The sequence below is a fragment of the Molossus molossus genome, unplaced genomic scaffold (genome assembly GCF_014108415.1).
Source record: "Molossus molossus isolate mMolMol1 unplaced genomic scaffold, mMolMol1.p scaffold_m16_p_18, whole genome shotgun sequence".
Taxonomy (NCBI): Eukaryota; Metazoa; Chordata; class Mammalia; order Chiroptera; family Molossidae; genus Molossus; species Molossus molossus.
The window spans coordinates 29,854,419-29,881,342 of record NW_023425353.1 but is presented as its reverse complement, the minus strand read 5'-3'; the positions used below and the strand labels follow the sequence as shown (position 1 = coordinate 29,881,342).

The window sequence follows — 26,924 nt, the reverse complement described above, 5'->3', positions numbered from 1 at the left end:
AGCCAGGGCATATGTACTATTTAAAAAAAATTTATCTAAGATTTATTAGATCAGATTGTTTGAATCCTAAACATTTTTTTTTCTGTGAGCATTCATTAATTTATTCAGCAGTACATAATCCATATCTGAGTGATAGGGCACTAGCCCATTGGACTGTGAATTGGGCCTAGACTGTAAATAGGATGAAAAAGTTTCTTACTAGTTTATCCTAAAGTGTATACTAAGCAATAGTTGCTTTTTAGACGGCTGTATCCTTACAGAATTATAGAAGTTTAGGGCTGGAAGGTAGAGAACATATCTTTTTTGTTTGTTTGTTAATCCTCTCCTGAGGATATTTTTTCCATTGATTTTTAGAGAGTGGAAGGGAGGGAGGGAGGGAAAGGCAGGTGAGGGGAGAAACATCAGTGTGTGACACTGGGCTGGGGATTGAACCTACAGCCCAGGTACGTGCCGTGACTGGAAAGCAAACCTGTGACCCTCGGTGCTCGGGCAGAGCTCTAACCGGCCAGGGCTAGAGAACATGTCTTGTTCCGTCCCCTCGTTTTACAAAGGAAGAAGCTGACAGTCAGAGGGTCCATGTGTCACACGGTTCATGAATGGCCTTTTGGACACTAGTCCACTAGTACTATAAAAGTTATTTCTAAAATGCCACATAGGATGAATTCATTAGTGCTAATGTTGCAAATGTACTACATTTAATATATGAAGATTACACTGTCCATCTAGTGATATATCCAGTAGTAATAGATTTTTATTGTGCTGTCAACACACTCTCATCTGTTCTTTTTTAAGAACTTTGTGAAATTGTTAGGATTAGTGATAAGAATGATTGTGACTTAAGTGGAGATTGAGCCTGGATGTTTCCCTATTTTTCAGTCCTGACTTCCCGTCAACATCACCTGTGAACTTAAATTCTGATGCCAGACTCTACTTCGGACCTACTGAATCAGAATTTCTGGGGTGCTACCTGGACAGCTGTAGGTTTAAAACGTTGCACAGAGGGTGATAACAGGTGGCTAGGATGGCAAACCTCTTCTTTTTCCAGTTGAACAGAGTAGCCCCAAACTGCCTGAGTGGTAGCAACCTGCTGTGCATGACCATTTAAAGGGGACCAATAGGAAGTTTGGTGTGATCACAAAGAGGTTTTAATTTGTTTATTTCAAAAAGTTTATTTAACCTGTTAAAAATTCAAACGACAAAAAAAACTTACACTGAAAAGTAAGTTTTCTCACTTCTGTTGTCCCCTGGCCATTCCTTCTCCAGAAGCAAGCATTACCGTTTCTGTGTGTGTCCTTACAGAGACTCAGTATTTGTAAGCGTAAATGTGTGAGTATTAATATATCTCTCATCAGCATACAGCTGATAGCAAAATATACGCATTGTTTCCATCTTGCTTTTTTATACTTAACAATAGTACTTTGAAGATTTTTCCTAAATCTATATAGGGAGCTGCTACATTTAAAAAAATTTTTTTTCTTTATTGGTTTTAGAGAGAAAGAGAGAGAGAGAGAGAGAAACATTGAGGCGAGAGACACATTAATTGGTTGCCTCCTGCACGACCCCAACCAGGGCCGGGACCACACTGCAACCGAGGTATACGTGCCCTTGACTGGAATCGAACCCATGACCCTTTGGTCCGCAGGCAGATGCTCTAATCACTGAGCCAAACTAGCCAGGGCTAGGTTTGTCATTTTTATTTTTTTCTCCTTACCTGAGGACATTTTTGCATTTATCTTTAGATAGAACGGGAGGGAGAGAGGGAGGAAGAGAGAGAGAGAAACATTGATGTGAGAGAGACACATCGACTGGTTGCCACCCACACAACCCCAACTGGGGCCAGGGACAAACTGCAACCGAGTACGTGCCCTTAGCAGGGACTGAACCCAGGACTCTGGTCCCCAGGCCTGCGCTCTAACCGCTGAGCCAAACCGGCCAGGGCAGGTATGTCATTTTAATATGTCATTTTAACAATATAATATTATGTACCTATCAGTAGGATAAATTTCTAGATTTTGTGAATTCAATTGATGAAGGGTATGTAAATTTTTTTGAAAGATAATGCCAAACCGCTTTTCATAGAAACTATAGCAATTTATGATCCTACCAGCAATGTATGAATGCCTGTTTCTTTATACCCACATAGTGTGTATTTTAAAACAACTTTATCTTTACTGGTCTGTAAGATGAAAAGAAACGTCTAATTTGTAGTTTTAATTTGCACTTTTAAGTGAGGTGAAGGATCATTTATTTTTAAGAACCATTTTTTATTTCTATTTTTGTGTGAACTTATCTGTTTATTTCTTTTGTCCTTTTTCTATAGACTTATTCTTTTTACTGGTTTGTGGGAATGCTTTATGCAGTAAGGAAGTTTATCTTTTGTGTGTGGGTGTGTGAAAAGATTTTTAAAAACTTAGAGCTTTGGCTGATGCCTGCATTTATTGTTGAGAAGAACTTGATTGGGAGATCCAGTGAGGGCAATCAGTTGTTGATTTCATATGCTTATATAATTTTTAATATTAGAATAGAGATGGAGAAAGAACTATTTCAGGAAAGGTAAGTGAAGACGTACAAACAGGAGTTAAAAGACAATAGTTTGGGAGGAGTTATTTGCAGCAAATCCTAGACAAAAACACTTATATAACACTTATTCTGTGCCAGCCACTGTTTTAAAACATTTAAACATATTAACTAGCCCTGGCCAGTTTGGCTCAGCGGTTAGAGCGTTGGCCTGCGGTCCGGAGAGACCCGGGTTCGGTTCCCGCTAAGGGCACGTACCTCGGTTGCAGTTTGTCCCCGGCCCTGGTTGGTCGTGCGGGTGGCAGCCACTCGATGTGTTCCTTTCACATCGATGTCTCTCTCTCTCTCTCTTCCTCTCTCTCCCTCCCACTCTATCTGTACAAAAAATGGAAAAATGTCCTCGGGTGAGGATAAAAAAAAACACAAAAAAACATATTAACTAATTTAATCCTCTTGGTGATTATAAGTACAGTTATTGTCCACATTTTGCAGGTGAGGAAACTGAGGCACAGAATAGCTAAGTAACTTAACCAAGATCAGGCGGCTAGTGAGTGTTGAAGCTGTCATTCAAACTGGGCAGACTGGCTCTACAGTCTATCCTATTACTCTGACCCACTGCATCTCTATTTGTTAGTGTCCAAATATATAAAAAGTTCATACAAACTTTAAAAAGGAAAAGGCTATTACAGAAATAAAGGATATAAATAGGCATTTCACAGAAAAGGGGCTACAAATGATTAGGAAACAAAGGTAAGATTTAACAAAAATTAATCAGGGAAATACAAATTTTAAAAAGTCCCTAGTTTGTGAAAACAAAAAAAACTTGTTAATTTCAGTTTCTGGTGAGGATTTAGGGAAAAGGTACTTTCCTCACTGTTGCTGTGAATTTAAATTGGAAAAGCGGTGTTGGAGAGCATTGTGACAGTATCTGTTCAGAATTTAAATGTATATACCCCATGCATTTCTATGTTCACTTACAGAGACACTTGTACATTTGCAGAAGAGGCATATACAAAACGTTTAATGTTGCCTTGTTGGTAAAACAAAGCAATTAGAGACAACCTAAGTGTCCATCAGTAGTACAGTGGCTGAATAATATGTTCATAATTATCTTCTATAGCAGCTAAAAATAATGAAGTATATCTGTAGAATTAAAGGAAATTAAGATGTGTTGTTGAGGAAAAAAAAAAAAAAGCAAGTTGTGCCCTGGCCGGTTTGGCTCAGCGGTTAGAGTGTTGGCCTGTGGTACAGAGAGACCCGGGTTTGGTTCCCGCTATGGGCATTTACCTCGGTTGCAGTTTGTCCCAGGCCCTGGTTGGGTCATGCGGGTGGCAGCCACTTGATGTGTCCCTTTCACATTGATGTTTCTCTCTCTCTCCCTCCCTCCCACTCTATCTGAACAAGATATCAAAAAATGTCCTTGGGTGAGGATTTAAAAAAAAAGCAAGTTGTTAACAGTGATATTTATAGTGTCATGTGTTTTTTTCTGCATGTATATGGAAAAATGCACAGAAAGAGGTTTGAAAAAATGTACAACATTGGTTACTTCAGAAGTGGACAGGGGAAATTAGCCTTACTTAGAATAGTTTAATTTTCTACAGCAGGTAATTGTGTATTAGCAGGTAATTGTGTTATAAAAAATGACCATTTGTATAAATGAATTTGCTACAATATTAAGCTGTGAGAGCTTCTTGCTCTACTATTGAAGAATATCCTATCTACAAAACTAAGGGTAACCAAGTGTTAACACTTGGTAACATTTTCAGTGCACATAGAAACAGAGTCAACTTTTCTTTAAAGTTTTGGGATAACTTCTTATTTCCTATTCTTTGTCTATTTTCACCATTTGTGTTTAAAAAGTTGACTAAGAAGTCAATGTTTTGTTTCAGAAGGATGTAGTAAAAAGAATAATTTTGATCCTTTAAAATATTATAACATTTGTGTGAATGGTACAGAACCTCTTAGTTTTGAATTTGGACAGTTTTATATAACATTTTCTTTGGATGAGGAAATGAACTAACAGTTATTGAGTATTTACTCTTTTCTAGGTACTATGTTAGGCTACTTGGCAAATTATCTCATTTAATCCAATTTCATGAAGAAGAGTGTTATTCTTCCTCTTTTAGTGAAGAAGCAGCAGACAGAAAGGTTGTTGTTCAGAGTTTATAGTGGCAGAGCCAGGTTTTCAGGTCTGTAAGTTACCAAAGTCCATATCCTTTTCTTTACCAAGTTGCCTGTCAGATGGTGTATTGGAAAGAACTGATAGTACATTTCTGTCATCAAGAAGTTTATAATTATCCCTAAATTGGTTATGGTCTAACGTAATGGATGGTCAATAAAATTAGAATGTTGGAATGTTACATGTTGAGTACTGTTATGGGGATTCACATGCACAAAAAAATGTTACTCTTCTTTCTGCCTGTTTTCATGTGGGTTTGTCTTGTTAGAACACACACAGACATACGCATACACCAATACATGCATGTGTGTGGGTGCACCTTTTTTATATCTAGGTGTCACTTTTTTTTTGGTAAAGCACTAGGTCATAATGAGTCTCATTTTGACTCCCTGAATGCTGTTACTAGAAATAGCAGCCATATTCTATATAGGGCCTACCCATGGAGCCCTTAGTTCTGCTCCTACCTGGCTTTCGGCCTTTTGTTAGCTTGCCCTAAGTAAGAGGCTCTCTTGGTCAGCTTAGGAGCCTTGCTAAGTTTCCTAAGCTGTAGGAACCATTAGCCTCTCCTGGAGAGATTCTTACCATGTGTTTCAGAGTTTGGTTTGCTACTTGAGAAGGGGGCTGTAGGAAGCTCAGGGATCAGCACACGTTCAAAACTGAAACCAGAAGTGGGTAAGGCAAACCACAGGAAGATCCTGCCTGCATCTTGGTGACGTATCTCTATAACCCATGGACGCTTCCTGGCACTACCTTGTGAAACTTGCCTTTTCATGTACAGTGGTTTCCTAACTTCTTATTCCGTACTAAGCTTCAGTCAAAGGTGATTAATACGATACCAATATAGATAACTGTGTAATTATTGTGCGGATGACTTGTAAGAAACAACTGGCCCCTAATTATGTTCTGTAGATTTTCCCACTGAGGAGTTGCTGTGAAACTTGACTTTATGTCTTGTTAAGAATTGTACTTACTGTTCAGGTTTTATAGCCCTAGAACAGTTCTTTGCTTACTGAGTCTAGGCTAATCACCTGAACTAAGCTGGATTCCTCCAGTCCTTTGCCCATTCGGTGTTTACTCAGTGGTATTACCCTGCTTTTTGGCACCTTGATGATCGCATGGTACCTTATTTCCATGATGGAATGGGGGTTGTTATGATTTAGTAAAGGGTGCCTGTCTGCAATTTCTACTCAGGATCTTGTTGCCAGGTCTGTGATTATTAAAGAGAAACCAGAAATAATGTATATATTTATTATTAACTCTCCCAGTTTCTAGATTTTGGCTGCATTTTTTTTTAATACTACGCAGGACAAACAAATCTCTGGCTACCTAACCCCCAATTTATGTCTTCTAAAATAGTTCATACCCCTCATTTTAGAGATATGGAATCTGAGCTATGGAAAGGCCAGGTGTTTTTTCATATATTTCTTATAACAGAAATGTATTACTTCTGAAATAAGAATCTAATTTTTTAAAAATAAATGAGCTCTTCTGGTGTATCCCATTGTTAAATAACAGATTATCTTTGGTCAGGACTTAATGGCTTGGGTAAAGGGAATTGTGTGCAGATGCTAATTTGTAGGAATCTCTAACCAAGAAAGGATACTACTATTTACTGAGTGCTCACTCTGTTCTAGGCATTGTGGTAAGTGCTTTACCTTAGTTAAGGCTCACAACAACCCTGAAGCATTATAGTTACCTCTTTTTATACAGGAGGTTGAGATTAAAGACAAAATCAAGTACAAAGCTTATGTTGAAACTTAGATCTCTGTCTCCAAAATGAATTCATGTAACTTGCTATACTTTACCAATACTGTATATGTTTTTAGAATTATGTGCCCCTTTTATTGCAGAAATTTTAATTAAACTTTATAAGAAAATTGGAAAGACCTTATGATATGTTAACATTATATAGGATTGTCTTGTTTATGTATAATTAGATGGCATAACAGCATTTTATTTTTTTTATTGATTTCAGAGAAAGGAAGGGAGAGGGAGAGAGAAACATCATCAGCTGTCTCCTGCACGCCCCCTACTGGGGATCGACCCCACAACCCGGGCATGTGCCCTGACCTGGAATTGAACCATTGACCTCCTCATGGGACTGTGCTCAAGCAACTGAACGACACAGGCGGGGCAGCACAGCATTTTAATTTTACTCTAAACTTGTCAACACCAAAACTGTATTATATTTTAAGTGTATATCTACTTATTATTTTTCTTCTTTTATTTTTTGGTATGAATTTAAATGATAAAGTTTGCATATTTTTATATCTTCTCCCCATCTAAAGTTCCAATCCTTTATTTAGGCTGATATTCCTGTTATTAGAACATCATCTCATGAATCACTTAAACCAAATTAGTCTCTCTCTGTAGTATCTCTTCCGTTTTTCTTTTCCTCCCATTGCTCTTTCATTACTTTAGTTTAGGCTGTTTAACTGTCAGAGTAATTTTCTGGAAGCATAGTTCTGACCACACAAACTTTTATTGACCTATGATGCTTACTGAATACAGTTAAAGCTCTTTAGTTTGGCATTTCAGGTTCTGTTGATTCCCCCCTTCCTTTACAATCTTATTTCTTCTTATTCCCCTTCCAGCTCCCTTTATGCTTTAGCCAGTTTGTACTACTCACTGCCTCCTGGAAGGTGCTCCTGCTGTTCCCACTTACTCCTGGGATATTATCCTTCCACCCTCAGTTTCTATACTTGAAAAGAAATCATTTGGAAGAAGTTACTGTGAATATTAAGTGTAGTAACATGTATGAAGCTCCTAAAAAAAAGTTTGCTATGTATAGTATGTATTAACTTATTCAGTAAATGGTAGCTATTATTATGATTTAGCTTTCCTCCCACGTCAAATAATCTTTGTCTTAAGGGTTATCTTGTCCAGGACTCTGGCCCTTTGCAATTTCTTTTGGGGTTTAATTTAATCCTACTGAGATCTGTGTTGGCTCTTATCCCTGTACTTAAGTTATCCTTTGAATAGACTTGGGCCTACAGGATCTCTTAGGATAATTTCAGAAAGGAATTGATGTCTATTCCTCTCAGCACTGCTGTATTCAGAAAGACATTAAGCGTATAATGGTACGGCCGATGTAGCTCAGTGGTTGAGTGTCGACCCATGCACCAAGAGGTCGCCAGTTCGATTCCCTGTCAGGACACATGCCCAGGTTGCGGGCCCGGTCCCCAGTGGGGGATGTACAGGAGGCGGAGTCAGTGTTCTCTCTCATCGATGTTTCTATCTCTCTCTCCCTCTCACTTCCTCTAAAAATAAAAAAAATAAATAAAATTAAAAAAAGATTATAATGGAGCCCAGCCAGTTTGGCTCAGTGGATTGAGCGCCGTCCCAAGTACCGAGAAGTCCTGGTTTGATTCCCTGTCAGGGCACATGCCTGGGTTGCGGGCTCCATCCCCAGTGGGGCATGCAGGAGGCAGCCGATCAATGTTTCTCTCTCATGAATGTTTCTGTCTCTTTCTCCATTCCCCTCTCCCTCTAAAAAAATCAGTAAAATATTTAAAGAAAAAAAAAGTATAATGGAAAGAGTAAGCTTTGGAGTTTGATAGTTTGTCAAATCACCTTACCAGATAATGTAACTGAATTTTTTTTTTTAATTTATAAAAATGAATGGTAATACTTACCTCACAAAATTGTTGTACAAATCAGATATTTGTGAAAATGTTTAGCATTAGTCTTGGAGTATCCAACTACTTGATAAATATTTATCTTCCTTTCTTTTGTTTTAATCCTCATTCAAGGATATTTTTGCATTTTTGTTCAGATAGAGTGGGAGGGAGAGAGAGGATGAGAGAGAGAGAGAAAGAAAGAGAAACATCAGTGTGAGAGGGACACATCCAGTGGTTGCTTCCTGCATGACCCCAGCTGGATGAATTGCAACCGAGGTACATGCCCTTGACCGGAATCAAACCCGCGACTCATTGGTCTGTGGACCAACGCTCTAACCACTTAGCAAACCAGCCAGGGCTTTATCTTCCTTTCTTACTTATCCCAGTAATGTCTTTCTCTATGACACACAGAAGCATACATACAAACCTATAGATATAAATGCACACACATAACTCCCTCCAAACATACACATAAGCATGTATGAATATACTCACATACATGTCCAGAAACATATATACCAGAATCTGTACCAGTATCTGATGCTTGAAATTCTAGTCCTAGGTAAAATTAATATGGTAGGATCTGTGTTTACTATCTGGCAACCTTTACATGGAATCATTGATCTTGTACACAGAGAGTTGGCCATCTTTCTGTTAATCTAAGTTATCGGTTTTGATTCTCAGTGGTGTTTATCTTCTTAGTTTAAATTGTTTACTTTTTTTTTTTTTTTTTTTTTTATCCTCATGGGAGGACATTTTTCGGTACTTTGTTAAGATAGAGTGGGAGGGAGGGAAGGAGAGAGAGAGAGAGAGAGAGAGAGAAACATCGACGTGAAAGGGACACATCAAGTGGCTGCCACCCACATGACCCAACCAGGGCTGGGGACAAACTGCAACCGAGGTACGTGTCCGTAGCGGGAACTGAACCCAGGTCTCTCTGGACCTCAGGCCAACGCTCTAACTGCTGAGCCAAACCGGCCAGGGCAAATTGTTTACTTTTTGACAATGACTACAAGCTACTATTTCTAGAAACTATTTACTTGTCTCCCCTCTTTTTTTAGGTATTTATGCAGAAGTTACCTTTTCATTGGAGCCTTCCTTGGTTCCCTTTTCTTCTGCCTTTCATAATGTGTCCATTCCTGCTTAACGCTTATTAGTAACATATACTTATTTTTGTTTATCTTATTTGTTGCTTGTCCACCTATGTTAGCTCAATAAAGATACAATTTTGTCTGTTTTTCTCACTATTGTATCCCTGGCACCTTATTAGGCACTCAATATATATTTGAATATGTGAATTTCAGGATTTGTTTACTTTCAGTATAATAACTCTGTTACCATTATAAAGGTTCTTATAGTTTGTGCTTTGGATAACTGTATACAGGAGACTTTTTTTTAACCTTTGGAGCAGTTGACATAGATAAGCTTATATCAACTGGAAGAAAGAAGCTTATATACAATTTTGTGATTCGTGATGTGATAGAACTCTTTATTGCCCATGTTAAAGTTATAAACACACAAACTCTCATACTTATTCAGTAGCTATTCCATTATTCATTATCTATTATGAAAGTTAAACATAGTTCTAAAAATTGGTCCTTTCCCTTAAGAAGTTTATATTTCAGTGAAGAGACATAAAGCAGTCTTCTTTGCTGGCTCTTTTTTATCTCTACTAACTCAAAATGATGGAGAGGTTTGGGGACTCCATCTTCAAATTTCTACATTCCTATCCATATTTACTCTCCTTGTGATCTTATATAGTCTTATGGTTTTATAAATATTATATACTTCCTGATGATTTTTAAATTTTATCTCCGTCCAGGACTTTCTTTGCCCTGCTTTTTTTTTTTTTAAATTGATTGGTTTTAGGGGGTGGGGGGAGCAGGAGAGAGAGAGAGAAACATCATTTGTTGTTCCACTTATTTATGTATTCATTGGTTGATTCTTATGTGTGCCCTGACTGGGGATTGAACCCGAAATCTTGCACAAAGGGATTGGTGCTCTAACCAAGTGAACTACCCAGCCAGGGCCTTTTTTGCCCTCTTAACATCTGCACTTGGATAGCAAGCTAATAGGCATCTCAGACTTAATTTGCCCAGTGCAAACTCTTGATCCCTCTTCCCCAGCAAGAGGCTCCTCCCTCTGGAAATGGCATCTCTGTTCATCTAGCTGCTCAGGCTGAAACTCTAGGAAGTCATTCTTGACCCCTCTTTATCTCACACCCACATCCCAAATGTCAAAAATCCTGTTGGCTGTACCTTCAGTATGGATGCCCAATTGACCACCTCTTTCCATGCCAGGTCTGCTTCCCCCCCAACTTATTTCTAATCATGATTATTACAATAGCCTCCTATCTAGTCTTCTGCTTCCATCTTTTCCCTTCTGCAATGAGTCTTCTAAAACAAAAGTTAGATGATGTCATTCTTCTACTCAGAATCTTTCAATAGCTTCCCATCTCACTCAAAAAAACTAAGGCTTTTCATTGGCCTACAAGACCTATTTAACCTACTTCCTTCCCCACCTATACCTCATCTCTTACCATTTCCTCCCTCTTTCTACTTGGCTTACTGTTTTACAGTCATACTGGCCTCCTTGCTATTCCTTCAGTGTGCCAAGTTATCCTGTCTCAGGGCCTTTGCATACTTTGTTCTTTCTGCCTGTTTATCCCTTTCCCCAGATATCTACATGACTCAGTTCCTCATTGACTTCTTTCAGGTATATGTTCAAATATTTTAAGAAGGCCTTCCCTGATACCCTGTGCAAAATAACAGTGCTATCTTCCCCTTCTCTGTCCTCTGGGCCAGCACTCTCTTTCTTACCCTACTTTGTTTCTTCCATGTCAATAAATATTATTTACTTGTTTAAGAGTTTGTGTTGTTTGTTTTCCCTGTCTAGATTGTACAACAATTAACAGTTCTGTGTGGGCAGAGACCTATTTTTATAACGCCAGCATTTAGAAAAGTACCTGGCATGTTGTAGACACTTAATAAATATTTGTTGAATGAAATGCAACAAGTGCAATACAATATGATCAGCATAGTAGAAGTACATATGAGGAAATAAGCAAAAAGTGACTTGACTACCTAGGAATTGAGGGGAAGACTCAGCAAAGATGCCTTTAAACAATCTTTATTTGAGGAAAAAAAACAGGTAAGAGCATTCTGTACAATGAAAATAGCATTGCAGATGTATAGAGGTGTGAGAGAAGATAGTGTGTTCAAGGAATAAAAGTAGAGTACTGCTAGAGCATAACTGGGGGTAAAGGTTAAGTAAGTATATGAGGCCAAACATGTTGTAGATGGTGCCAGATCATGAAGGGTTCTTCTTCTTCTTTTTTTTTTCCCCCCCAGCTGGGTTTATGAAGGGTTCTTATGCCAGACTAAGGAATTTCAGATTTTATTCTGTGAAGTGAGTAGTGTAGCACCATTGAATATTTCTGAGCAAGGGGTGATACGTATGTTTACATATTAAAAAGGTAGCCTGGCCAGTGTGGCTTAGTGGTTGAGCATCGACCCATACACCAAGAGAACGGCGGTTCAATTCCTGGAAGGGACACATACCCAGGTTGTGGGCCAAATCCCCAGTGGGGGGCATGCAGGAGGCGGCCAATTGATGTTCTCATCAGTGTTTCCATCTCTCCCTCTCATTTCCCCTCTCTGTAAAATCAATAAAGAAAAAAAAAAAAGGTAACTGGCAATAGTGTGACAGATGGGGATCCAAGCTAAACAGCATTGTATGTAGTCTATATATTGTTGCAAGCTATGTATGATGCAGAGAAACAATTACTATCACATGAGTGGGCAAAAGGCTATTTCATTTTATGGTTGGACAAAAACCACTGATGTGTAGTGTGAAGGTGTTCTTGGCATACTTGCAGTACATCTGTGAGGGAGAAGAAATGCCCTGTGGAGATTAGTTTATTCATTGCTAAAAATCCATGAAAATATTATTTAAACTTAGTTAACAATTATATTGTAAGTCATAATGCTTACTAGAAAAGTTCTTAAGGAGTACCATTTATTAGTTCAACAAGAAAGGGTGTTACAAAATAAAAGGTGTTGCCCTTGAAGGCCAGCTTCCTTTTTTCATAGAGGAACAGTTGTTTTGTCAATAATATGCCTCCTGATCGTGATTCATTGTTGAAGGAAATAGTGACATTTGAAAATATAATCAGGTCTATACTATTTGTTATAGGGCCAATATATCTGCTTTTGTAGGACAAATATCTGCCTTTGTATATTGCAGTACACTGGCATGCACAGAATTTTTTAAATGAGGGATGAGCTAAAAACATTTATTCTTTCATTGAAATGCAAGTAAAAACCACTTCCATTATTTCATTTGTCTTGCTCAAGTGTCATATCTGAATGTCTGGAATACTTTAATCAACCAATGAATGCATACACAAGTGGAACAACAAATCTCAATCTCTCTCTCTCTCTCTTCCCCCCTCTCTCCCTCCCCCCTCCTCTCTAATGTCAATGAATAAATAAAAAATTTAAAGTTATAAAAGAATATAACAAAAAAAGATGGAGGTACCCAAAATGGTGCACATGGTTTGAATGTTGAAAATTTGATACTCCCAAATTCATGGAAACAAGATACTTTATTATTGAGCCTATTTTAAAAACCACATCCAAGCCTGGCTGGTGGGCTCAGTGGTTGAGTGTGGGCCCGTGCACCCAGAGGTCGCTGGTTTGATTCCTAGTCAGGGCACATGCCCCAGCTGCAGGCTTGATCCCAGTAGGCAGCGTGCAGGAGACAGCTGATTAGTGTTTCTCTCTCATTGATGTTTCCATCTATTTCTTCCTCTCCCTTCCTTTCTCTCTAAAAATCAATAAAAACATAAAAAAAGAAAAAAATGCAAACTAAAAAAATTAAAATAAAAACCACATCCAAATGCTACAGTAGGAAATGAAGAAATGTTTGCTAGAGGCAGATAAAACAGTATAGAGAATTAAGATCCCTTTGTCTCCGTTTCCCAAGTTGAAGCATTTACCTTTTTTTTTTTTAATCCTTACCCAAGGATATTATTTTATTTATCTTCAGATAGAGTAGGAGGGAGAAAGAGGAAGAAAGAGAAAGGGAGAGAAAGAAACATCGACGTGAGAGGGACACATCGACTGGTTGCCTTCTACATGACTCTGACCAGGGCCAGGGATGAACCACAACCGAGGTACGTGCCCCTTGGCCAGAATTGAACCCAAGACCCTGGTCTATGGGCCGATGCTCTACCGCTGAGCCAAACTGACCAGGGTGAAGCATTTACCTTTTGAGTGTGGTGTGCTATTCAACTCTCTCTCTAATGAAACAATAAAAGCTTATAGTGAGATATTGCTTCGTCATTTCTGAGTCCATGTTTGATCCAGAGATTCATATCTCGCTGAAAGATTTGCCAAACTCTGATGACTAGTAATGCAGGATGGGATTTTCTGATTTGTTAGAAATAAAGGGTAAGAAAGAAACCAGTCTAGGATTAGGTTTACAGAATCAACTCTAGCTAGTTTAAGCAAAAAGAGATTTAGTAGTGCTTATAGAATTGTTGGAAAGACTGTGGAAACACTGTTCAACTTTCAGGAATGATATTCAAAAGCCACATTGCAGCAAGACCACCAAGAGAGTTACTGTCTCTTTTAGGATTAGAAAAGTGCCTGCAGAATTGGGAAGCTGTAACTTTTAGCTGCTTGTCTTAAACCTCACCACCCCTGCCATGATCAGGAATCTGCCGCTATTAGGAAATAGCCATAAGCAAGCCATCTTTATCAGTAAGCTGTTGTCCCTGCAGCTGCCTCTAGAGCCAAGCCACACCTGCTCAGTCTATATGACAGAATGGATGTCTTGTGCCCTTCTTGATACCTAGGAAACCTGTGACTGGACACAAGGGCCTCTGAAAATGCTGCTGCAGAAAACTTGAACATCTCCTTAGCAGTGCTTATTAGTAGAAGCAGCCTAAATGCAACCTCCCTTCTTTTCTGCCCCCAAATTTCTAGTGAATGCATCTGATTGGTGGAATTTAAGTCACATCCACAACCCTAATGGCAAGAGAGGCTGGGAAATTTTTAGCTTTCTAGTGTCTGCAGGACAGAAAGTCATACACCAAATGACATTGAAATGGATGAAGAATACTGATTCACCATATGTACCACCAATACAGACCCTGATTCTCCTTAAGGGTAGCCACCATCAAATGGGCCAAGGATAAATTGAGAAAGTTTGCAAATAATACCATGCTGAAAAACTTATAAGGATTTGTTTTTCGGTGTATATTTATTGTTTTATAGTGCTACATTAAAAAAAATAATAACCAAAATTGGTGTTCCACCTATATTTAGTGGTATATAGATGCCAAACGTTTCCTCACATTTAAGATGTAGGTGGTAGATGAAAACCCTGATCAAGGGAGTAAAAGAAAGTTGGTTAGAAGTGGTAGATTCCTTAAACTGAAGCTAAATCAGTGTTATCAAATAACGCAGCATGGTTAAATAAGGTGGGAACTGAAAAGCAATCATTTGATTTGGTAGCACTTAATATTATTAGTGTTCTTGAAGGTTCTAGTAAAGAAATGGGGTCAGAAGCCACATTGCAGGTTCCAGCTGTGAGTAGGAGGGAAAGGACTGGAGCAGAGATTAGAAATAAGTTTTCAAGAAGCTTACCTTTTAAGGAGCAGTAGTTTTGTTTTGATGTTTTTTGGTCCAATGTGCTTGCTTATTTATATACCATAACTTACTAGAACTAGTAAGGCCCAAAGCAAGTATCACACACAAGACAAGTACAGTCTTCCTGATTTCCTCACTTTTATCTTTTTGTGTAGTTTGATGTAAAGTACGTGCTGTTAAGATAATTTCTTTCTCTTTAGAGCTATAATGGGTTCAACATTATTTTTATTCTCTAACCATTAGTTACTTTACTTTTGATTGTTTTTTTACAAAGTGGCAGTTAATTATTTTGATTTATGTTTTTTATAGAATGCCAATTAATTACTACTATATTTTGGAGTTGCAGTTTAAAGTCTTGATTGTTGGCACAGATTAGATGAATTCCCTTTCAATGTAGTTTATTTAAATATTAGTGACAGATACTCAAAGAGTACAGATTATGGTAACTGCTTTTATAGGAAGTGATGTGAGTGCATTTTATGTATTACATAGAACTTAAGTTTTTATTTATTCTAAGTAAATATTTGATAATATCAAGTTTATTGAATGCTGCAGATGACATAATCCCCCTCATCTCTCTCTTAAAAAGGTAGGTGGTAGAAATGTGTACATTTAATAGTGTAGTTTTTTTTCAACCTTATTCATGTGAATGAAACAGGAACATATTCAAGGGCAGGATTTAGTGTTCCAAATTTACTCATTAGGTGTGGAACATGTTTATTATGATTTAATTCCAAATTTGTTTGCATTCCAGGCCCTATAGAGTGACCTAGTTGGATATTTGGTTAAAAAACAAAACAAAAAATTATACAGAGGAGAGACATCAAAGAAGAATGAGAGACTTAAAGGAGAAGAAGGTTGAAAACAGAATTGCCAGAGTGAGAGAGAGAATGGGGTAGAGAGAGCACAGATAGATGGATGAACTACAGATGAGCTTTGGATGAGAGGAGGGATATCTAGTCTTTTGAAGACGAGAATGAATGGATACAAAATCAAATATATACTATTTTTCCTGTTAAGAAACAAGTTTATTTGAAAAGCCCAACCCATCTGAGGCAATTCTGGGGTCATTTAAACGATTAGATTTCTTGATTTTATTTATTTATTTATTTATTTTTTCAGATAGAGTAGGAGGGAGAGGGAGAGAGAGAGAAACATCAACGTGAGAGGGACACATCTACCGATTGCCTCCTGCATGACCCTGACCAGGGCTAGAATCAAATCTGTGACTCTGGTCCGCGGGCCGACACTCTAACCACTGAGCAAAACCGGCCAGGGCTAGATTTCTTGATTCTTACATGAGAGGAACATAGTATTTTTTTCATATTCTGTTTAAGTGGTAAAGTGATCTTTTTCTAGTTTCCCAATGACAAGTTTAATGACAATGAGTATCTTACTGGTGCTTGTCCATTGATTTTCTCATTTTAATTAAAAAAAATAAATTTGTTTATTGAGTTTTTCATAGATGCTTCTTAACTTTCTCATAAACTTCTTTAAAATATATTGGTTTAAATTACCTTTAATTTTAAAGTTGATAAGCAATAAGAGACATAAATTTACCTATTCCAAACTTTCACCAGGAAAGCTATGCTTCAGTGATTTGTCTGAAGTCGTTTTGTCACTTAGTTGTAGAGGTAAGACAGAAACATTGGTTTTATGATTGTTAGGGCAAAGCTCTTTTCCTTATGCCAACTACCTTGCTTTCCTAATGTAGTACACTGGTATCTGATTTCAGCACCCACATTTTTATATTCCTTGTGGCCCATGAGCATCTCACAAGAACTTCAAAATTAGACATACTGGCTACTTTAATATTAATTCAACAAATATTCTCAAGTGTCTTCCCTACTGTATGGCAATCACTATTTTAGACCTTGGGGATCAGTCTACAAGTTTCGTGCCTCAAGAATGAGGGAACCAGAAAATAAACACTTAAGTAATATTAACAGAGTTTCAGATAGTTATAAATGCTATCATGAAAAGAAACAGAGAAATAAAATGTGGTAACAATAGTCAGAGAAGGTTTCTCTGAGGAAGTGACATTTGAGCCAAGACCTGAATGATAAGAGCCAGCTCTGGGTTAGAGCACTCCAAGCAGAGGCCCTGAGTTTGAACAAACTTGGCATGGTTGATGAATGGAAAGAAGGTCAATACTCGGGGGAGTGGGAGGATAAGAGGTGAGAGAGGAGAGGACAGTTCAATGGGCTGTATAGACCACGAAAGTGGAAATGCAATGGTGTGGGAGCAGGGGAGTGACTGACCTGAATGATATATCTAAAAGAGCACACTGCTTGAAGGGGATTAGGTTGTAGGGTGCTACCAGTGAAGGTGATTGAGGAGTGGTTGGATTTGGGATTTATTTTGGAGGTCTGCTGGATTTATTGATGGACTGGATGTTTAGGAAGGATGGTGAGAAAAAGGAAGATGGTGGTAGACTGGGGGAAGAGCCTGTTTTGGGGGGAAGAAATCAGATGGCTTGTCTGAGACCTGTTAAATTTGAGATGTCTACTGGCACCCAAGGAGACACTTGGATATTCATATCTAGTGTTGAGGAGATATCAAACCTGGAAATGCAGTTTTGGTAAGCATCAACATTAACACCATATACCGAAGGAGATTGCATAGGGAAAGAAGAGAGGGTAGTCCACAATAGAGCCCCGAAGCATTGTAACATTTAGAGGTGAGAAGAGAGAAGTCAGGAGAGAAGGCCAGTTATACAGGAGGAAAGCCAGAGTTGTGAAAGCCAAGAAAAGAGGACATTTTAAGGATGGATGTTAGTATTCACTTGTTTTAAATGGTGCTGCCAGATCAGATATGATGAGAACAGAGAAATGACCATTGGGCTTGGCAGTATGGAAAGCACTTTAAGTGTCATCACGGAGTTAGAAGCTATTTGGAGAGAGCTGAAGGATGAGTGAAAGATGATAAATTAGAGAATGACTAGAGATCATGACTTTAAAGAAACTTTGCTGTGAAGGGAGTCTAAAGATGGAATGATATCACAAGGGAGGAGGTGGAGTCAAAGGAGATTTTGTGTGTGTGTGCTTTTTAAAAATTAGGAAATGTCAAAGCTTTTTTATGTTGCTAATGGAAATGGTCTACTAGAAAGGAAAATTAATGGTGATATAGGAAAGAAAGATTAATTGTAGGGTGAGGTCCTTGAGTTGGTGCTGTAGCACAAGTTGTGGGATTGCCCCTTTCTAGGATCAGGTATACAATGATGTAATATGACCTCACATGCGCCTTTACTCACAGCTCCTCGGTATCACCAGACTCCTGTAGAACAAGTTGATCGTCATCTTTCTCTAATCACTAATTTTTTTCTTGTGCTACATCATATATGTTCTTTTAAATGAATCAATCCTATATTAGTCCTTAGCATGAAGCAGCTGGTGATATTTAATAACAATTTCAATTTTTGTGCCAACAGGTGAAGCAAAAAATTTGTTGCCATATCTTGTACCCAACAAAATGAGAGATTGTTTCTGCACCATAAATTTGGATCAGGAAGAAGTTTACCGTACCCAAGTTGTTGAAAAATCTTTAAGGTTTGTATAAAATTGGTAAATTATCATTCATATGATGTATATGTATTAATAAAATTTTTTTAAAATCCTTACCTGAGGGTAATTTTTTCCATTTTTATCTTCAGATAGAGTTGGGGAGAGGGAGAGAGAGAGAGAGAGAAACATTGGCATGAGGGAGACACATCGATTGGTTGCCTCCTGCACAACCCCGACCAGGGACGGGATCTGAACTACAACCGAGGTACATACCCTTGACAGGAATTGAACCTGCGACTCTTTGGTTCACGGGCTGATGCTTTACTGCTGAGCCAAACCAGCCAGGGCTTATTCATAAATTTTATATACTTTCCAGACTTCATAAAAATGTCTTTGTTTATATGAAACTTATTTTTCTTTTGCATTCTGAATTTGATTTTAGAATTACAGAATCTCAGAGTTTGAAGCTGGAGCCTTAATGGTCATTGAGCCAAACTAACTGCCTTATGCTTGTTTTATTCTGACAGTTATCTTTGACAGCTGGGTCAGCTGGCATTTGCTTGATAATGTGCCACTGACCAAGGAGTTCACTGCTCCTAAGCAGCCTGTTTGGTCTTGGAACTATTCTGACTCTTAGAAAGCTATTATTTTTAGTCAATTAATGTCTAATAAAAGGAGAGCTTGCTATATCCCAAGAACTTGCTGGGTGCTATTTATTAATATATCCAGAAGAACAAGATAGACACAATGCTTGCTTTAATGTGGCTTTTCATTACCTCAAAAATAATATCTTCCTCTTAATTGTTCAAAACAAGGGCACTGGGGGTTGTTGGAATGAACATGTGGTGGAAGAAATATTGAGTGTTATGTAAATTGTATGTCATGTATATATTATTCATGTTCTTTTTTTGATATCTTTTTCCTTTAAACTTGCCTTTTTTTCTCTGAAGTTTTCCCCTTTATGTATTTATTGTCAATATTTATAATTTTGAAGGTTTATTAAATTCTTCATAGGAAAGACATTGTATAAAGCTGAAAATACTTAAGCAAATCAAAACAGATTTGAAGAAGCCCTGGCTGGTTGGGCTCAGCAGTCAGAGCGTTGGCCCATGGACCAGAGAGTTGCGAGTTCAATTCTGGTCAAAGGCATGTACCTTGGTTGCAGTTTGGTCCCTGGCCCTGGTCAGGATTGTGCAGGAGGCAACCAGTTCGTGTGTCTCTCTCACATCAGTGTTTCTCTCTCTCTCTTTCTCCCTCTCTTTTGTATCTGAAGATAAATGGAAAAAAAAAAAGATTTGAAGTAATACACTTCACATCTTTAGTAGTAAATCACCTGTTCCTGTTGTATTAGAATTGTTGTTATTTATATGTTATGAATATTGAAACTGAGTCACCAAAAGGCTGAATAATTTGTGCATATAATAAAGGAAGTTAGAAGCAAAACTAAAACTATTTAAATCTCAGTTTGTTATTTAATGTACACTGATTGTATATGCAAAATTACTAGTGATAAACAAAACTAGTAATTGTCCATAAATTGAATACTTGTGGTAGTTTCTAATATGTAGCCTTGTAAATGAGTAACTAAAATTAGCTTATTTTTTTTAACCCTTGCCTTTCCAGATATTTGTGTTGAGGAAAATGAAATGAGAACAATTATTTTTATCCATCTTAAATTATTTTTCTAGATGCATACCAACTTAGAAAATATTTTTATTTTTTTATTATTATTATTTTTTTATCCTCACCCGAGGACATTTTTCCATTTTTTGTTCAGGTAGAGTGGGAGGGAGAGAGAGAGAGAAACATCGATGTGAAAGGAACACATCGAGTGGCTGCCACCCACACAACTGACCAGGGCCGGGGACAAACTGCAGCCGAGGTACGCACCCTTAGCGGGAACCGAACCCGGGTCTCTCAGGACCGCAGGCCGATGCTCTAACCGCTGAGCCAAACCAGCCAGGGCATTAGAAAATATTTTAAAGCTAGCAATGGTTACCTTAGGTCATTCAGTACAGACTGTGAACTAGTTAGACTAGGTGCTTCTTAATTCCAGGTGCCCCCTAGCATTTTTCCTCGTGGAATAGTTGTGAAAGAATCTGTAATATAAACCCTTGCTCACCGTGTATTCATTTCAGTGTTTTCTACCCTTGTGGATATTGTGATAAGCTGTTAAGTAAAAAATGGGTAGAAACCACTTGGATCTTTTATGGGTTCTAGATATTATAGTTTTTATAGGTAGTCTGGAGATAGAGTTTTCATAACAGGTAAGTGGAAGTTATATATGGAATCTATAGCTCCTAAATCTCTCCCTCACTCAAATCCTTTTAAGAAGTAGGTGGTATAAAACTGCTTATACCTAGTGCTCCTCTTCTCCATACCAGGAATTTCCTTAGGAGTCATATGCATGATCATAATCAGTGATAATAAACAATAGAGTATTGTTTTAAAGATTATATAAGTCTAGTCATTGCTTCTTAACAACCTTGTTGAAAAATTTTGTTCAAATGGATTGATTGATTAATTTATTTATAAAATAAAGATGTGGGTATTGTTGAGATTGGGATGATACAGTGATATAGATTACTTGGTGAGTTATTCTCATGTTATTCTTATTTGCTTTAGAATGTGTTTTAAAAATAATATCCAAGTGTGGATATATGATATATAAAAGAAATCCTCCATTTTATAATTATTTATAAAATGATAGAAAGGAGAAAAATATCTAAACATGTTATGTCTTTGCCTAATAGCTGTTTTTATATCGATTTCTGTGTTGAGACTAGATGACTCTAGTTATTTTGACAGACCAACTTTCAAGAATTTAGTCTGGTTGCATTTGATGTGAAAAAAATATTGACAAAAGTTGACCAGGCATTATAAATACTGAAAAGCTGAGTCAACTGGTTTCTGGACAAAGTCGGGAAATGACCTCTCAAAGAACATGTTACTTTACATTTCACCTTCTCTTTAAGTTGTGACATCCCAAAGAGATTGCATTTTATAGTGACATTTTCAAAGTATCTTTTTGCTTTTTAAACTTTCTCAGGAAAGAGGCACTGTTGGCAAGATGTTCACTAGCATTACAGAGATTCCTGTCTTCATAGAAGAATTTAGATATCAAAATAGCATTCCTAAAATGCACTTATGAAAATAAGCTGTTTCATAGGAGAAACTCTTAGGAACTTGGGGGTAGGCAAAGGTCTTTTACTTAGGAAGCGAAAAGTACTAATCATAAAAGAGAAAAATTGATAAACCGGATTTCATCAAAAACTCAGCCTCCGCTCTTCTATAGACACTGTCAAGAAAATGAAATTGCAAGCCACAGCTGGGAGAAAATACTCCGACAAAGCACTTGTATCCAGAATTTATTATTTTTTTAAAAGAAGAAGAAAGACACCCATTTAAAATATGTGGAGAAAACCCAAATAGATATTTCCCAAAAGATAGACAAATGGTCAACAAGCACATGAAAAGATATTCAACATCATTAGTTATCAGGAAAATGCCATTTTTAAACCATTTCTGTCACTATAGATTCTTGAACATATTGTGTCAAGATGAAAATCAGCTCACTGGTTCCTGTGACAGTATGGAGGAGGAACTTTCTGGGGAGATAGAAATGTTCTGTATCTTGATTGGGATAGAGATTACACAGGTGTTTAAATTTATCATGTCAACATTCACTAGAATAGCTACTTTTAAAAAGACTTTGAATAGCAAAAGTTGACTAAGATATGGAGCAACTGGAGCTCTCATACATTGATGGTAGTAATGTAAAATGATTGGAAATCATGTTGGAAAACAGTTTGACAGTTTCTTATAAATTAAAATTTCACCTACTCTTTAACCCAGCTATTCCATTCTTAGTTACCTATCCAAAAGAATTGAAAGCATATGTCCAGGAAAAGCCTCGTATAAAAATGTTCATAGCAGCTTCGTTTTTAGTAGCCCAAACTAGAAACAACTCAAATGACATCACTAAGAGAATGGATTGTGGAATATTCATAAAAGAAATATTATGCAGCAATTTAAAAAAGTGAACTGATATACACAGAAAATCTCATAGATGTTAGCGGAATGAAAGAAGCTGGACACTAGTACATACTATTTGATCCCATTTGTATGAAAGTCTACACCAGATCTATCTATAGTGATAGAAATCAGATCACTGGTTGCCTGTGGCAGGTATGGTGGGTTAACTGCAGAAAAGCATAGGGGAACTTTTTGGGGATATAGAAATGTTACCATATCTTAATTGAGATGGAGGCTATACAGTTTATCAACTTATCAAAAATCATTAATCTTTAATTTGAATTTTGTATATGTCATACCTCAGTAAAGTTGATTTTAGAATAACCTGTTTTAAAGTAGCATTTTATATAACATTCCCCATTTTAGGTGTTATGTATTATTGTTATAAAAGTAGCTTTATATATTTCTGAGGTGATGATGACACTGTCCTCCGCTCTCATTTATGTCCACTTTAGGTGAGCATGACCCCAGGCAATTACTGGGTCTTCTGTTCACATGACTTCTGAAAGGCTGTTTGCTCAGAACTCAACCTTGTAATTGAGGTCCTTTCAGAGTTCAGCTTGGTTTGTATAGGATTTGGTTGTAATTTATTTTTGTTCTTTTTATTGATTCTTTAGAGAGGGAGAGAAAAACATTGATGTGAGAGAGAAACATTGATTGGCTGCCTCCTGTCACCTGCAATCCGGGCATGTGCCCTGACCAGGAATCGAACTGGGACCTCTCAGTCCATGGGACAAGCCTCAAATCCACTGAGCCACACCGGCTGGCATAATTTAAACTTTCTTTTTTTAAATCCTCACCTGAGGATATTTTTCCATTTATTGTCAGATAGAGTGGAGGGAGGGAGGGAGGGAGGGAGGGAGGGAGGGAGGGAGGGAGGGAGAGAAACATCCATGTGAAAGACATCAGTTGGTTGCCTCCCACAGACCCCGACCGGGGCTAGGGACTGAACCTGCAACTGAGGTATGTGCCCTTGACTGGAATTGAACCCATGATTCTTTGGTCTGCAGGCTGATGCTCTAACTGCTGAGCCAAATCAGCCAGGGCAGATTTGGTTGTAATTTAGCATAGAGAATTATTTTGGAGCTTTTGAAGCTTTTCTTTTGGTGTCTTACTGTATAATTTAATTTATTTTATTGAAAATATTATTTGAGGACACAGTTAAATTTATAATAATGAGCTTTCCCCTTTTCTCTCTAGCCCGTTTTTCAGTGAAGAATTTTACTTTGAAATTCCAAGAACTTTCCAGTATTTGTCTTTCTATGTTTATGATAAGAATGTTTTACAAAGAGACCTTCGTATAGGTATGTACTATTCATAATTATCTTTAATTACAACATTGGTTTTTGTGTTCATTCTTTCTCTAAGTATAAAGTTTTGAAAACAATAGAATAATATATGCTCAACATTTCTAATCCTTTTCTTTGGTCTTCATGTTCATTTGTGGATTTCATTTTTAATTTGATCCCTCCTTGTCATGGTGTCATCTTTCCTTAGTACCTGATAGGTCCCTTTCCATAGATAGTATCATTACATTTGTTCATCAGTTTGTTGTTTAATATCTAGATTCTCTAGTTGAATATGATATTTATGAAGCAGAGGCTATCACTCACAGAGTATCTTACATTTACTAAATGTTTGGTATGTATTATGTTGAGTGGGTCAAAGAATGTTTTATACAAAGATCCCAGTATCTGAGACCCCCAAAGAACATCGGTTTTTGAAGTTTTTTTTAATGGAACTAATTAATCAACTTTAATATGGTCATATGTTTTCTGTCTCTTTGCATTGGTGACCAGTAACTGTTTCTTAAATAATTGTCTGAGGCTGGGTGAACTACAACAACAAAGCTAACTGGCCACATATTTGTCCCATTCATGATTTTTGAATCAGTATCTTTGTATTTTAATAACAGGTAGAGGTCTATAATTTACATGTATATCCTTTCCCCTTTTAGTATCCTGAATTTCATCATCTACAGTTTTCCTTTCTCTCTCTCTCTTTTTTTTTTTTTTTTGGTTAATCCTCACCCAAGGATATTTTTTTCTATTGCTTTTTAGAGGGAGTAGAAGGGAGGGAGGGTAGGGGGTAGAGAGAAACATCAATGGATATTACTATTGAAAAAATACTCCAATTTGATAGGAGAAAAATAATATTTAATTTTTAACTTGTATTTTTCTGATTATCAGTGAATTTGAGGAATTTATGTCTTACTTTTTTTTTTTTTATGAACTTCTTGATTGTCAAGGAAAAGATAGTTTAATGACATTGTGTTTTCTTAGTTGTCTTTCTTCTGACGACTTTTTTACCTCTATACATACTCTCCTCTATCTAGCAAACCCTTAATTATAAATCACCTCAGAGGTTCCATCCTCAATTCAATTAAACATTTATAAACAATTCTGTGTGGCATACAATGGATGGGAATGTTAAGATAAATAAGACTCAGTTTTTTTCGAGGCTGTCAGAGAGGCAGACTTGTACTCTAATACTAATATATTATAACAGGTTCTGTGCTGGAGGTATGAACAAAGTATTTGGGAGCATAGAGGGGAGAACAGTTCATTTTGTTTGGTGGAGAATTAACAGACTGCTTAGGTAGGAAGACGTTTCAAGGAAATAGGGATTGGCAGAAGCATAGGAGAAAAGTTGAATCATGTTTGTGGTGTATCTGCTGGAGTATATAAGTTACTTGAGGATGGTAGAAGGTGAAGTTGGGAATATAAATTGGGGTCAAGTTGTGATGGACCCTAAAAGCTGTGCTGAGGAATTTGAACCTTATTTTATAGACAGTAGTGTTGAACCTTTTAAGAATGAGGAACCTTTTAAAAATTACATATAACTATATATAAACATATACTCTTATAGTTTAACAACTTTCTACAACAGTAACTTTCAAACTGTAAACAATATCTATTGATTACATATTTAAAGTATTTGTAATTATATATAACTATACACACACATATATTTTAAAATATATGTACATATACTTTAAATATGTACTCTATATAGTTTATAGTGTAGAATAGAGAGAGATTAGAGTCAGAGAGACCAACCAGAAAGCTATTACCAAATGAGATGAATAGGGTGATGTGAGTGGAAATGCAAATGAGGGAATGTACTTCACAGGAGAAGGTTCAGATAGGATTTAGGGATTAAGGGGACAAAGGATGTGAGGAGGGAAAGAGTTGAAAATGTCTTGCTAGTATGGCTGTCATTAACTGATATAAAGAACACAGCAGGGGCATTCAGTTTTGAGTGGGGGTTGGGAAGGGGAGAGGGTGACTTTGGTTTTAAACAAATTAAATTTGTATTTACTGGGAAACATCTTGGTGGAACATCTTTGGTTGATGGTTCAAAATGCAGATATGAAGCTTAGAGAAAAGAGCTGGAGACATGGATTTAAGAGTCACTGAGTGTTAAGGTGATACTTGAAGCCTTGGCTGGAATGAATGAAATTTCCCCAGGAAAAGATAAGGAGTATGTTGCAGGGAAAATGAGGCTTCAGTGAAGATTGATAAGGTGTATCAGGAAGGTAGAAAGAGAGATAAAAGAAATTAATATCAGTAAAAGCAAGGAGATCTTTTAATGTCAGCATCTAGAGAGAGAGAATAGGGTGAGGATTGGATAGAGGATATTGGTAATTATTAGACACTCTTGAGACAGTGTGTATCTTTGTGTCTTTTTTTTTTATCCTCATCCAAGGACATTTTTCCATTTTTTGTTCAGATAGAGTGGGAGGGAGAGAGAGGAAGAGAGAGAGAGAGAGAGAAACATCGATGTGAAAGGGACACATCAAGTGGTTGCCACCCGCACGACCCAACCAGGGCCAGGGACAAACTGCAACCGAAGTACGTGCCCTTAACGGGAACCGAACCCGGGTCTCTCTGGACCCCAAGCCAATGTTCTAACCACTGAGCCAAACCGGCCAGGGCTCTTTGTGTCTTTTTAAGAAAGTATTTTGTAATTTTCACTGTCTGTTTACAGGTGACATTATAGTTATATAGTGTTTCTTGAAAAGGCCTTTAGTTGAGGCTTATGATTTCCAAAAGTTGCCTTTGTGTGTGTCTTTCGTGTGATTTCAAAGTGAAAATTAATTTTATTTAAATAAAATAGTTTTAAGTAAAAATCACTTCTTTGTGGATTGGTATCAGAAAACTGTAATTTGGTGTGAGAACTTTTTAAAAATAAGTTTATTCTTGTTAATAGATAAAATGTATATATTTAGTGGGAATTTCTTTCTTTTACACATAGGAACTGTTATTAAACACAATACATATGTACACTTTTTTTTTTTTCATCCTCACCTGACAATATGTTTACTGATTTTAGAGACAGGGAAGGGAGAAACATTGATGATTTGCCTCCCATACATGCAATCTAGTTATGTTCCCTGACTGGAAATCGAACA

General features: G+C 37.2%; 1 protein-coding gene across 3 annotated transcripts in view; it reads left to right on the top strand.

Moving 5' to 3' along the window:
• RASA2 (RAS p21 protein activator 2) overlaps nt 1–26,924 on the top strand; it is a 113,937-nt gene that overhangs the window by 6,461 nt on the left and 80,552 nt on the right. For 2 of the 3 annotated variants that reach the window (XM_036266204.1, XM_036266203.1), the window contains exons 2-3: nt 18,403–18,520; nt 23,711–23,814. In XM_036266204.1, coding sequence (XP_036122097.1) covers nt 18,444–18,520; nt 23,711–23,814 — 181 coding nt within the window. In that variant the 5' untranslated portion in view covers nt 18,403–18,443. Of the gene's footprint in view, nt 1–433; nt 978–18,402; nt 18,521–23,710; nt 23,815–26,924 lie in introns of those variants that run through there. The other variant, XM_036266202.1, reaches the window with a different exon arrangement.